The following is a 13404-nucleotide window of genomic DNA, read 5'->3' as shown; positions in this document are numbered from 1 at the left end:
TTTTCCATGTTGTTACAAATGTCAGGATTTCCTCCTTTTTATGGCTGAATAATACTCCACTGTGTGTGTACAAACAGCATTTCTTTCTCCATTCATTGACACTAATCTATCATGGTTGTTGCCATGTCTTGGCTGTTGTAAATAATGGGGTGTACAGATATCTCTTCAAGGTGGTGACTTCATTTTGTTTCAGAAGTGTTCCCACAAGTAAGGTTGCTGGATCATAGTTACATGGTAGTTCTATTTTCACTTTTCTGAGGAGCCTCTATACTGCTTTCCATACTGTCTGCACCAATTTACATTCCCACCACAGTGCACAAGGGTTCCTTTTTCTCTACATCCTCACCAATACTTGTCATTTCTTGTCTTTTTGGTAGCATGTATTCTTACAGGTGTGAGGTGATAATCTCATTGTGGTTTTGATTTGCATTTCCTTGATGATTAGTGATGTTGAGCACTTTTTTAGGCACCTGTTGGCCATCTGTTTATCTTTAGAAAAATATCGTCAGGTCCTTTGCCCTTTTTTTTTTTTTTAAAGTTTTATTGACGTACAGTTGATTTACAGTGTTGTGATAATATGTGCTGTACAGCAAATTGATTCCGTTTTACATACACACACGTACATTCTTTTTCAGATTCTTTTCCTACATAGATTATCACAATGCTTTGCCCTTTTTTTTTTTTTTTTTTTTTTTTTTATTGGACTTTTTAGGCTGCACCCATGCATGTGGAAGTTCCCAGGCTAGGGGTCAAATTGGAGTTGCAGCTGCTGGCCTACACCACAGCTCATGGCAGTACCAGATCTGAGCTACATTTGCAGCCTACACCACAGCTCACAGCAATGCTGGATCCTTAACCCACTGAGTAAGGCCAGGGAGTGAACCTGCGTCCTCATGAATGCTAGTCAGATTTGTTTCCATTGAGCCACGATGGGAACTCCTGCTTTGCTCATTTTTTAATCATATTTTTTCTTTTCTTTTTTGTTGTTGAGTTGTAATAGTTTCTTAAATATTTTAGATATTCTTAGCACATGTAAGATTTGCGAATATTTTCTCCCATTCTCTAGGTTGCCTTTTCATTTTGTTGATGGTTTCCTTTGCTCTACAGAAGCTTTTGTTTGATGTAGTCCCATTTGTTTGCTTTTGCTTTGTTGCTTGTGCTTTTGGTATTAAATCCAAAAAATCATCGCCAAGATCACTGCGTAGGAGCTTCTTCAGAGCTATGTTTTATGAGTTGTATGTTTCAGGTGTTGTCAAGTCTAAATCATTTCAGGTTAATTTTTGTGAATGGTGTAAGATAGGGGTCCGGTTTCATTCTCTTGCATGTGGTTGTCCAGTTTTCCCAGCTCATTTATTGAAGAGACTATCCTTTCTCCATTAAGTGTCCTTGACTCCATTATCAAGTATTAGTTGGCCATGTATGCAGTGGTTTATTTCTAGGCCCTCTGGTTCTGTTCCACGGGTTCCTGTGTCTATTATTATGCCAGTACCATACTTTTTTTTTTTTTTTTGTGCCCCATATGTTTCATGTCTATGTTCCCAGGCCAGGGATCGAACCTGTGCCACAGCAGTGACCCAAGGCACTGCAGTGACAACACTGGACCCTTAACCTGCTGTGCCGCAGGAGGACTCCTCTTTTGGATTCTTCCAAATTACTATAACTTTGTAATTGTGTGAAATCAGCAAATGTGATGCTTCCAGCTTTGTTCTTTCTGAGATTTGCTCTGGCTGTTCGGGGTCTTTTTGTGGTTTCATACGAATTTTAGGATTTTTAAAAAAATTTTTTTGGAAAATGCCATTGGAATTTTTGTTAAGGATTACGTTAATCTGTAGATAATTATGATTTGGGGTAATAGGGGCATTTTAACAGTATTCTTCCAATCCACGAACATGGATTATCTTTCCATTTATTTGTGTAATCAGTTTCTTTAACCAAAGTCTTTCACCTCCTTGGTTGAATGTATTCCTGAAGGTCTTATTGCTTTGATGCTGCTGTGTGGTTCTGTAGTTTGACTACTGACACCAGCACAGAGGGCCAGCCTGAATGTGGCAGAATCATTGCCCCTTACGTAAATAAGGATGTGGAACTCAGGTTTCTAAGAAGCACAAGAACCACCCTTATCCTCTTACAAATGTGAAGTCCTTTTGTTGCTCTCAAGCTGAAGTCTTTGTTGCCTTTAGATGAGGCTTACTTGGCAACAGTACTGCAAACAGGTAAAAAATGTCAGCTTTTTTCTAGATTTCTAAGAATCAAGTAATTGTGGAAATATCAATAGGAGCCACTTGGCGGAATCTGGAAGGTGGACTCCTGCCCTTTGCAAGAATAGAGTGCTAAGGAACAGAGCGCTTATTTGCAGAGGGGTTGGTTCTGGGAGCTGGAGAAGGGGTGATAGAGCCAAAGTTCTTTATGTTTCAGAAGAACTGACTATGTGGTGCGGCCCAGCACGGGAGAGGAGAAGCGCGTTTTTCAGGAGCAGGTGAGAAGAAGCTGGAACCCTGTGTAAACCTCTGCACCTATGAGGCCATGCATAGAGAAGCCCTGAGCCTGACTGTCCTTGAGTCCAGATTCTTGGAAGAAACTCACACCCTTAACCTTAGCTATTCTGGTGGTTGGGGTTGTTTTATAGGGGTGGAGATGGTGTTAGGAAGGGAATGAAAAATGTTTTGATCGTTTTTCTTACAGATGCAAAACACATACCTCCCCATCCCTCTGCTAGTGACTGGCCTTTGGGACCATCCTTTTCCCACTGTGGTCAGTCTTCCTAGTGGCACAATAGCCTGTTTCCTTCTTGTTTTAATCTTTCTGGATCGGGAATTCCCATTGTGACCCAGAAATGAATACAACTAGTATCTGAGAGGATGTGGATTCAGTCCCTGGCCTCGATCAGTGAATTGAGGGTCTGGCATTGCCGTGAGCCATGGTGAAGGTTGCAGACATGGCTCGGATCCCGGGACGCTGTGGCTGTGGTGTAGGCCGGCAGCTTTAGCTCTGACTCGACCCCTAGCTTGGGAACTTCCGTATGCCATATCCGTGGCCCTGAAAAAGCAAAAAAAAACCCCACAAAAAACCCAAAACAAAGAACTTTCCAGATCAGCCCCTTACTGTCTGGGGGCTCTGGAGAGAACCCCATTAACTGAATTAGGAGCCTTGTTCCTTCTCTTGGCAGGAGCGTTACAGGTACAGCCAGCCCCACAAGGCCTTCACCTTCCGCATGCACGGCTTCGAGTCCGTGGTGGGGCCCGTGAAGGGCGTGTTTGACAAGGAGACCTCGCTCAACAAAGCTCGAGAGCACTCGCTGCTCCGCTCTGACCGGCCAGCCTACGTCACCATCCTGTCCCTGGGTGCGCCTTCTTCCTGCTGTCCTCTCATGCCCCCCACTCCCAGCAAAGGCTGGGGCTTGTTGTAACCGGAGGGACTAGAAGGGGGAATTCCCTGGGGTTAGGGTTCTGAACTCGTGTTTACATTCATTAAAGGGTTGTTCACAGGCTGCCAAGCAGCTCCTGTGTAGGAATTTGCTTCCTTCATACTGGGATTCCCTTCAAGGTGAGGTTTTTAACCTTTTTTTGTGCCATGAATTTCTTTGGCAGTATGGTAACCTCTGGACCCCTTCTCAGAATTACATTTTTAAATGCCTGAAGTAGCACGCACAGAGTTACAAAAGAAACCCGTCATATTGAAATTGTCATCAAACTATTGAAACAGATTTATGGTGCAGACATACATGTTTTTATTATGATGTTAAATGGCAAGGTCTAGTGGCAGATCTTATAACTCCCTTAACTTCCCAGAAGTGGTGCGTGGGAATGATATTTTGTGTTGTCTGGTTGTGGTGAGAAGTTTCTGTTACAGACTACGGTTTGTTACCCTTGTTCATGATGGAAAGGAGTGCTGTGTTTCCGTTCAAGTTATAACTTGGTCCTGCCTGTGTTGCTGGACCCACTCTGCCCTGGGCCTTCAGCCTTGGCCGAAGGTGTGAAACGTGTGGGCAGCTGCCCCCAGAGGGCAGTGCCCGCCTGCTGCCAGGTCAGCGTGAGGCAGAGGTTCCCCCAGCATTTGAGGGACAACTCTCAGAGCAGCCCCCGCTGACTTTGCGTTTTCTGGTGTCAGTTCGTGATGCGGCGGCGCGGCTGCCCAACGGGGAGGGCACGCGGGCGGAGATCTGCGAGCTGCTCAAGGACTCCCAGTTCCTGGCGCCCGATGTCACCAGCACTCAGGTAGGCAGCAGAGGGGATACTCGTGCTGTGCTCTGTTCCAGGGTGGCTTCAAGGGAAGCTTCCAAGGAAATACAAGCTAGGATAACATAAATTTTAGACTGCTAGAGAGAGAGAAGGAGGCTGTCTTGAGACATCTGAACAGTGCTGACCAGTGACCTTGCAGGCCGAGAGCATTCCTTCAGCTTCTCTTTCGTGTGACAACATCTCTCAGGACTCGTCTCTCGTTTTGCTGAGCGATGGGGTGGGCCCTGGGGAGATGGGGTCTGTGTGTCAGCGGTGCCTCAGGCCAGTGGCGTTCCTCTGCAGCCTGGGTGCATTGTCCCTCATCCCCGTTGTCTGGGTCTTAGGTGAACACAGTGGTGAGCGGTGCCCTGGATCGGCTGCATTACGAGAAGGACCCGTGCGTGAAGTACGACATTGGCCGGAAGCTGTGGATCTACCTGCATCGTGACCGAAGCGAGGAAGAGTTTGGTGCGTGAGGCCCCCGGGCGCATGTGCCCAGCCAGACAGGGCTGCTTCCCACTTTCCACTCGAGTTCTGTTCTCCTCACTGGCACTGGGGCAGGATGTAGAGGCGGGGTGTAGCCCTGGCTCTGCTTACGGTGCTGAGGTCAAGCTGTTGCTGAAGCTTCTCACTCTTGTCCTTAGAGCGGATCCACCAAGCCCAGGCAGCTGCTGCTAAAGCCAGAAAAGCCCTTCAACAAAAACCCAAGCCCCCATCCAAGGTGGTAGGTGATTTCTTGGGGTGGCGGTGGCCGGCCCTCCCCTCAGCTCGGTGTACCAGGACCGCAGGGGCCGTCATGACCCCCATGCGTGTGTACCCTCCCGTTTGCTCACAGAAGTCCAGCAGCAAGGAGAGTTCCATGAAGGTCCTTGGCGGTGGCCCTTCTGAGCAGAGCCAGATGAGCCTCAGTGACTCCAGCATGCCTCCCACCCCTGTCACTCCCGTGACCCCCACCACTCCGGCTTTGCCCACCACCCCTATCTCCCCTCCGCCTGTGCCATCAGTGAGCAAAAGTGGCCCCACTCCAGTCTCAGAACCAGCGAAATCTAGTTCAGGGTAAGCCTTTTCTGGCTTCTCTAGCTTCCTCCCTCCAGCAGCCTTTTGAGTCCCTGTCCTAAGCTGTCTGTTTTCTGTTTCCCCGCTATTGCTCACAGTGTTCTTCTTGTGTCTTCACCAACAATGCCGCAGCTGGGGACAATGCTTTCCCCGGCCTCCGGCCAGACTCCACCAAGTTCCCAGGCCACGGCCCGTGTTGTGAGCCACTCTGGCTCGGCAGGGCTCCCCCAGGTGCGGGTGGTGGCCCAGCCCAGCCTTCCTGCCGTCACTCAGCAGTCAGCAGGGCCAGTGCTGCCACAGATGCCAGCAGGACCCCAGATCCGCGTTCCGGCCACTGCCACACAGACCAAGGTCGTGCCCCAGGTAAATGGGGACAGCAGACCTGGGCTTGGGCTGATGAGTCTGGTGGGCAGTCTGGGTTGGGACCCAGGACTAGGCTCTGATGATGTTTATCACACAAGTCATTTAATGTTCATAGCCAGGTAAGCAAGTTATAAGTTGTGTTTACGTGCTGGGAGTCAGAACTTGGAGAAGTTTAGTGATTTGCCCTGGATTGCAACATCAGGACCCTGGTAGAGGAGGGATGTGAGTCCAGACCTGTGATTCTAAGCCTCAGGCTCCTTCTTGCCTCTAGCCTTAGCCAGGCTACAAACGGTGTGCTTTAGAGAAGGGTCTTCTGCCTCATTTTCCTTTACTGTAAAAGGGGTATGATATTTGCCATTGGTGTGTAGGAATATAATGGGATGCTAAGTGTGGAAGTATTTATGAAAATTAAGATGTTTTACCCAAACTAAGAACTCCGCAGTGTCTGTTTCAGTGAGTGGCGAGCCCTCGGCACCGATGAGAAGCATTTCAGAGGCACGTTTCATGAGTAATGGCATGCTAGAGACCGCTTTGCTAGTCTGCATCTTAGGGTCTAATTAAGCTCTTGGTCTCCTGCCCTGAACTAGACAGTAATGGCCACCGTTCCAGTCAAAGCTCAGACGGCAGCAGCTGCGGTGCAGCGGCCTGGCCCCGGGCCGGCGGGGCTCACGGTGACCAGTCTCCCTGCCTCCGCCAACCCTGCAAGCAAACCAGCTACCAGCTCTCCCGGGAGCTCGGCTCCGAGTGCCCCCACGGCTGCCGTCATTCAGAACGTCACAGGACAGAACATTATCAAGCAGGTAGGAGGACATCTGTTCGGGTGGGTCTGCCTCCTTGTTCACAGTTAAAGGACAGTTGGAGAACTTGGTGATTGTGACCTTGATTTCATAAGTGTTTCGAGGGTTCACAGGTGTTTTGAGGGTTGAGTTTCCACCAAGGGCAGTGCAAGCTTCGTAGATGCCGAAGAGGGTATTTTTCTGTTTCCCTGACTCAGCATTTAGTAGCTGAGCTGGATTTGGAGTAGCGTCTCTGAAAATTTACTTAGTTAAAATCTTATGGGAGTTGCCATCGTGGCTGAGCAGTAACGAGCCCTACTGGTATCCATAAGGCCTTGCTCGGTGGATTGAGGGTCCAGCGTTGCCGTGAGCTGTGGTGTAGGCCAGCAACTGCAGCTGATTCGACACCTAGCCTGGGAACTTCCATATGCTGCTGGTGCAGCCCTAAAAAGCGCCCCCCCCCAAAAAAAATCCTATGGAATAACTTGATGGACTTTATTGGTATTTCAGTTTATACTCAGAGAGGTAGAACACACCTTACCTGTACTTTCTGGTTGTGCAGCTATGAGGATAACTGTTAAACTGCAAGGAATTATTGGGCAGAGTAGCATTGGGTGCTGATAGGAGTGCCTCGCATGTGCCTGCGCCGTGCTGAACGTGTACACATACTAAATAATGTCCTTCTCAGAAGCCACAGGGTGGGCACTTTTGTTGTCCTCATTTTACAGATGTGGAAGTGGAACCCCTAACAAGAAATAACGTTTTTTTTTTTTTTTTTCCCAGCAAACAACTCTTAGTGCTCTTTGTGTGCCAGGCACCGTCCAGAGAGTTAGGGATTGAGGGGTGCATCGCACAGACCAGGTCCTCACCTCCCTGAGGCTCAGTGTCAGAGCCAGGGGACGAGCAAGTACTTCCAGGTCAGGTACAGCAGGGCCATGAGAGTTGGGCAGCAGGAGGGTTGAGAGGGTGTGCGGAGTTGGAGGGGGGTCAGAGAAGGCCTGTCTGGGGAGAGGGCCTGCGGGAGAGGTGAACCAGGTTAGGAGAGTGCTGGGCTGTGCTTGTCTGGGGTAAGGCATTCCTGACTGAGGACCAACAGGTGAAAGGGCCTGGAGTCAGGAGGACATCTGAGGAACAATAAGAAAGCTGTTGTGGGCGAAGCTTGTGAGCAAGCATGAAAGTGTCAGAAGGCGAGGTTGCCGATTTTTGTCGTGTCACACTTCACTTTTAACGTAAATGTGATGCGAACCGTTGAAAGATCGTGAGCCAGGATAACTTGCTTTACGGAACCCCCTGCTTTTTTGCACAGAGTGGACTTTAGGGTCTAAGAGTGGGAGCGGGGAACTCGGGTGGGAGCGAGTTGCAGCCATGCGGGTGGGTGGTGTTAGGATTGGAGGGTGGGGCTGATGGCAGAGCAGTGCGATTGCCTGGTGGTTTGAATGCAGGGTCAGGAATGACCCTGTGGCTCTGGGCTTGAGTGCCTGGCTGGATGGTGCTGTCATTGACTGAGATGGAAGGGAACACTGAGGTGTGAGACAGACTGGGAGAAACGAGTGTGCTTACGAGGTCAGCCCCGGCATCAGTGTGTGAAGGTGAGTGAGGCGAGGCCAGAGAATGGACCACTCTGCAGACATGGATAAGTGAACCTGACTGGGCTCAGTGGGCTGTGGCCTTTGGGGCACAGGTTCAAAGGAGAGTGTGAGACCAGGAAGCAGAAACAGTGACTGTGGGTAATTGTTAGACAGTCTTGTCTTTGAAGAGAGCAGAGAACTGGGGCTGGAGTGGGGATGTGAGTGAAGCAGGGCTTGTGTTTTAGGATGGGAACTGCATTCTGGTGGCAGCGAGTGGTCCAGGAGACAGGTGGCTCATGAGGCAGGGAGAGCCCCCCTGGCTAGGAGGGTTGCACCTGTTACACATGGACATCGGCCCGAGGCAGCAGTTGGGTTAGGAACCCAGGGAGTCAGGCTCCAGAGCTTATTATATCTTTGGCGCCATGCAGCTGCTCTCCAAGTAAAGGTTGGCGCAGCCATAAATAGACATCTTTGAGACAAGGGAAGTGTGAGTACACATTGTAATATTTATTGGAGGTTATTAGGCGATCGGTGATTATTTTTTAATGTAGAAGTCCTTTTCTAGGTTAGAGAAATGTAGAAGCACAGTCGGCCCCCTCTTTCCTGGGTTCTGTATATGCAGATTCAGCCCACTGTGGATCGAATTATTTTGAACCTGCAGGTATGGAGGGCTGACTTCACCATTTCATGTAAGGGACTTGAGTAGCCAGGGGTACTGAGGGACGAATGTATTCATCAGCGAAATGATATTTATTGGTTTACTTCAAAATATTCCTACCCTTCCCCCTGAAGAGTGAGGCAGATTAGATAAAACAAAATTGGCCAAGTGTGATGACCTTTCAAGCTGGATGATGGGTACGTGGATTTATTAGACTCTTCTCTACTTGAGTGAGTATTTTCCATTTTTCAAAATAAAAAGAAAAATATATGAAGTGCATTTCCTGCAGTGGAGGTTTCCCAGTCACTCTCCATAACCACTTCAGCCTCTGGAACACTGTGTCAGTGCTGTTCCTTCTCCTCCAGGTGGCGATCACTGGGCAGCTTGGCGTGAAGCCCCAGGCGAGCAGCAGCATCCCACTCACAGCCACTAACTTCCGTATCCAGGGTAAGGATGTTCTGCGTCTGCCACCCTCTTCCATCACCACGGACGCCAAAGGCCAGACAGTTCTGCGAATTACTCCAGACATGATGGCCACGTTGGCCAAGTCCCAGGTCACCACAGTCAAACTGACCCAGGACCTCTTTGGGACAGGAGGTGGCACTGCAGGCAAAGGCATCTCTGCTACCTTACATGTCACTTCCACTCCAGTCCATGCCGCTGACAGCCCTGCCAAGGCCAGTCCAGCCAGTGCCTCTTCGTCCACTCCAGCAGGGACCACTGTGGTCAAAGTGACTCCTGACCTCAAGCCAACAGAAGCCTCGAGTTCTGCTTTCCGCTTGATGCCAGCACTGGGTGTGAGTGTGGCAGACCAGAAGGGGAAAAGCACAGTGGCCTCTTCTGAGGCAAAACCGGCTGCCACCATCCGCATCGTGCAGGGCCTGGGCGTGATGCCTCCCAAGGCAGGCCAGACCATCACAGTGGCTGCTCACGCCAAGCAAGGGGCCTCCGTGGCCAGCGGGTCTGGAACTGTCCATACTTCCGCAGTGTCCTTGCCCAGCGTGAATGCTGCTGTGTCCAAGACTGTGGCTGTGGCTTCCGGGGCTGCCAATACCCCCATCAGCATCGGGGCAGGAGCCCCCGCCGTGCGGCAGGTCCCTGTTAGCACCACGGTTGTCTCCACGTCCCAGGCCGTGAGTAATGTTAGTCTGATGAGTACTGAATTTCTCATTAGGAGTGCCGACTCCAAGCCCAGTCTGTCACCTCATTTGACCCAAACCAGCTTATTTATTTATTTTTTCTTTTGTCTTTTTGCCATTTCTTGGGCCGCTCCTGTGGCATATGGAGGTTCCCAGGCTAGGGATTGAATTGGAGCTGTAGCCACTGGCCTACGCCAGAGCCACAGCAGCGTGGGATCTGAGCCACATCTGTGACCTACCCCACAGTTCACAGAAAGGCCAGATCCTTAACCCACTGAGTGAGGCCAGGGATCGAACCTGCAACCTCATGGTTCCTAGTCGGTTTCGCTAACCACTGAGCCATGACAGGATCTCCCAAACCAGCTTATTTCTAAAATACTTTGTTGTTTAATTTCGAAACAAATTTATGAAAGTATAGTACAGGTTTATGTTCTTAAAAAAAGTGTTAAACAGTGGAGATGTAGATAGAGTAGATAGGAAATTTCTTTTATTATCCTCTGATTCCCCCTTTGGAGGGCTCATGACTGGTGGTAATTTGGCATTTATCTTCCTCGTTCTTTTTCTGAGCATCTTCATACTTATACACCTAGTTTTTTTTTTTTTTTTTTTTTTTAAATCTCTATGAGGGACCTCAATTGCTATGTTATTTTGTGATTTGCCTTGTTTATTTAAAAATATGTCTTGGGAGTTCCTGTTGTGCAACGGTTAACAAATCCGACTAGGAACCATGAGGTTGCGGGTTCGATTCCTGGCCTTGCTCAGTGGGTTAAGGATCCGGTGTTGCTATGAGCTGTGGTGTGGGTCACAGACGCAGTTCGGATCCCGCGTTGCTGTGGCTCTGGCGTACGCCAGAGGCTACAGCTCCGATTCAACCCCTAGCCTGGGAACCTCCATATGCCGTGGCAGTGGCCCAAGAAATGGCAGAAAGGCTAAATAAATAAATAAAAATATGTCTTGGGGGTTGTTAGATCCTACGCAGATACTGACTATGCCTTTTTTTTTTTTTTTCCTTTTTAGAGCCACATCTGCAGCATATGAAGGTTCCCAAGCTCTAGGGATCTAATCAGAGCTACAGTTGCCAGCCTACGCCACAGCAACACAAGATCCGAGCCACATCTGCAATCTGTGCCACAGCTCACGGCAGTGCCAGTTCCTTAACCCACTGAGCAAGGCCAGGGGTTGGACCCGCAGTCTCATGGTTACTAGTCAGATTTGTTTCTGCTGCACCACAACGGGAATACCTACTATGCCCTTTTAATGATATTGTGATATCGTGTTAAAAACCAGCGCTATAGTGAATGTGTGTGAACGTGTGTGTTTTGGAGGGGAGGTCCCTGGAAGGGGTTGGGGGGTGTACATAATGGAAGTTCTTATATTCCAGTTTTATTAGGAAAAAGGCCATATCAGCTTATACTCCTATCAGCTAGTGTCCTGTTTCCCACATACCCTAACCAGTGCTGGATATCCTGAGGGTTTTTTCGTTTTTTGGTTTTTTTTTTCCCACACTTTACGTCCTTATCTTACTGGTGAAAATAGAGTTTTTTATCCTCTCCCTGATCCTCAGTGAGGATGGGCATCCATTCATCCAGTGATTGGTGTAGGCTCTTCAGGGGTGTGAATCGGTCTTTGCCAGTTTTCTTCTGGGGTATTTGGCCTTTTCACATTGTGGGAGCTGGCACCAACCATTATCCTTATGTTAGTTCTTATATGTGTAGAAAGTATTTCCTTCTAGTCTGTCACTTTTTAACCTTGCGTATGAAGCCTTTTGCTCTACAGGTATTTTATCAGATTACATCCGTCAACTTTTCCATTTATGGTTCCTGGGTTTCATGTCTTGTGCCGCTCTAACCTCCCAGGGTTACAAAGGTGTCAGCATTCATTTTCATAAAGTATTTTTAGAGTTTTGTTTTGTTTTAGGAAAAGTATAACTGAAAAGTCCATTTTAAGTGTATTTTTTTTTTGTGAATGGCATATGGCATAGATCTCATTTTATATTTTTCAAATTATTCTAGCATCACTGACTAGTATATCTCTCCCCAACAATTTGAAGTACCACCTTTATCATAAACCAGATTCCCATATCAGCAGGTGTGTTTCTGGGTGCATGTGTTTATTCTTGAGCTTTTAAATAAAGGGCATTGCTCTGGAGGGTAAGTGTATCTGGACAGTATAACACCTAACCTGGGAACCTCCGTGTGCTGCAGGTGCGACCCTAAAAAGCAAACAAAAAAACAGTCTTACTTTTCTAAGCAAGCCGTGCCATGAAACTTCGCTAATGTGGAAAAGATGCAGAGTGATGAAGGGAGGAGGACGTATGTTGGAAAAGCCAACCACCCTGTGGTTTTAAAGGAAATGTTTGTTTAGGTTCTCATATTAGATTAAAATTAGGAAGCAAGCAAACAGTGCTTGCTTGATCCTCTTCTGTTTCTCTTGAGTCCTTCTAACACCAGAAGGCCTATCCAGGGGCATCTTCCCTGTGGTCATCAATCTGAGTAACTATTAACCCAAGAGCATTTGGTGGGGCAGGAGGTATTGAATGGTGCTCTTTTTTCCCTGTCTCGTCAGCTGTTTAGGCTAGTTCAGGAAGGGATAATTCCGGTTGATGGACTGCTGGTCTGAAATGTTTTAAGCAGTTCAGACATTCTTAAGAAAATACAGCCGTAGTAGATTCACCTGGAGGCACCTTCAGGCCATTTTTTCTTGCCTGCTGACAGTGCATTCTAATGAGCTACACACTAAGTCATCTGGAGACCTGGGTGGTGCCCTGGGATGTAGGTTTACTCCTGAAGGCTTTTTTAGGGCCGCACCCAGGACATACGGAGGTTCCCAGGCTAGGGGTCAAATCAGAGTTACAGTTGCCAGCCTACACCACAGCTCATGGCAACGCTGGATCCTTAACCCACTGAGCAAGGCCAGGGATCGAACCCACAACCTCATGGTCCCTAGTCAGATTTGTTTCCACTGCGCTAAGACGGGAACTCCCTGGATGCTTTGAAGTCAGATTTATACAAGGTTTTTACTGTATGTAAATATAATTTTATTACCAGTCAAGGGTTAAAGACCCAGCAGCCTTAAAACAGGCCGATCTAGTAATGGGAGCCCAGCCATCCTGTGTAACCCCAAAGACACCAGGCCTTTCCCCATCCTTTTGTGTTTCTCCTCGGCCTTGCCAGCTGGGGTTGAACTTTCCACTTGGCTGAGTTTATTATTGGTGGTGCCTGACTAACCTCCCTCATCTCTGGGAGAAACAGAGCACCTGGGGAACCTGCCCTGCGCTGAGCTCCCAAACAGTGCGCCTGCTCCAGGGAGCAGCAATTATGCACCTGTTGTATTAACTCTGCCCTCCCTGAGTCATTCCACATGGTTACCCTGTCCCAGTGTCAGGAGTAACTGGATGAGTAAGACTCTCCCGTCTGAGAGCTCAGCTGCTTCCCTTTGTGGTTCAGGCGCATGTTTTCTCCTGATGGCAGCAGACAGTGAGTGCTCTGCTTCCAGTGGCAGGAAAGAGAGGCTCCCCGACCAGACGATCCTCAGTAGAGCGCAGACGTGAGCCCCAGCTGCGGCAGGGGGACCCTGGGCTGGCACAGCCCCTAGGAGATGTTGGACGGTGGTCCTTACCTCCTCCTG

At 48.7% G+C, this 13404-nt stretch overlaps 1 protein-coding gene across 7 annotated transcripts in view; it reads left to right on the top strand.

The window, feature by feature from the left end:
* Positions 1-13404, top strand: part of NFRKB (nuclear factor related to kappaB binding protein) — a 39204-nt gene that overhangs the window by 23292 nt on the left and 2508 nt on the right. For 2 of the 7 annotated variants that reach the window (XM_021063150.1, XM_021063148.1), the window contains exons 15-23: positions 2416-2476; positions 3167-3341; positions 4108-4214; positions 4562-4685; positions 4862-4941; positions 5053-5273; positions 5372-5636; positions 6224-6436; positions 9004-9771. In XM_021063150.1, coding sequence (XP_020918809.1) covers positions 2416-2476; positions 3167-3341; positions 4108-4214; positions 4562-4685; positions 4862-4941; positions 5053-5273; positions 5372-5636; positions 6224-6436; positions 9004-9771 — 2014 coding nt within the window. Of the gene's footprint in view, positions 1-2415; positions 2477-3166; positions 3342-4107; positions 4215-4561; positions 4686-4861; positions 4942-5052; positions 5274-5371; positions 5637-6223; positions 6437-9003; positions 9781-13404 lie in introns of all 7 variants that reach the window. The other 5 variants (XM_021063149.1, XM_021063144.1, XM_021063151.1 and 2 more) reach the window with 4 other exon arrangements.

This window comes from Sus scrofa, chromosome 9 (assembly GCF_000003025.6).
Source record: "Sus scrofa isolate TJ Tabasco breed Duroc chromosome 9, Sscrofa11.1, whole genome shotgun sequence".
NCBI lineage: Eukaryota > Metazoa > Chordata > Mammalia > Artiodactyla > Suidae > Sus > Sus scrofa.
The sequence above is the reverse complement of the archived record's forward strand: the minus strand, read 5'-3'. Positions and strand labels throughout refer to the sequence as shown.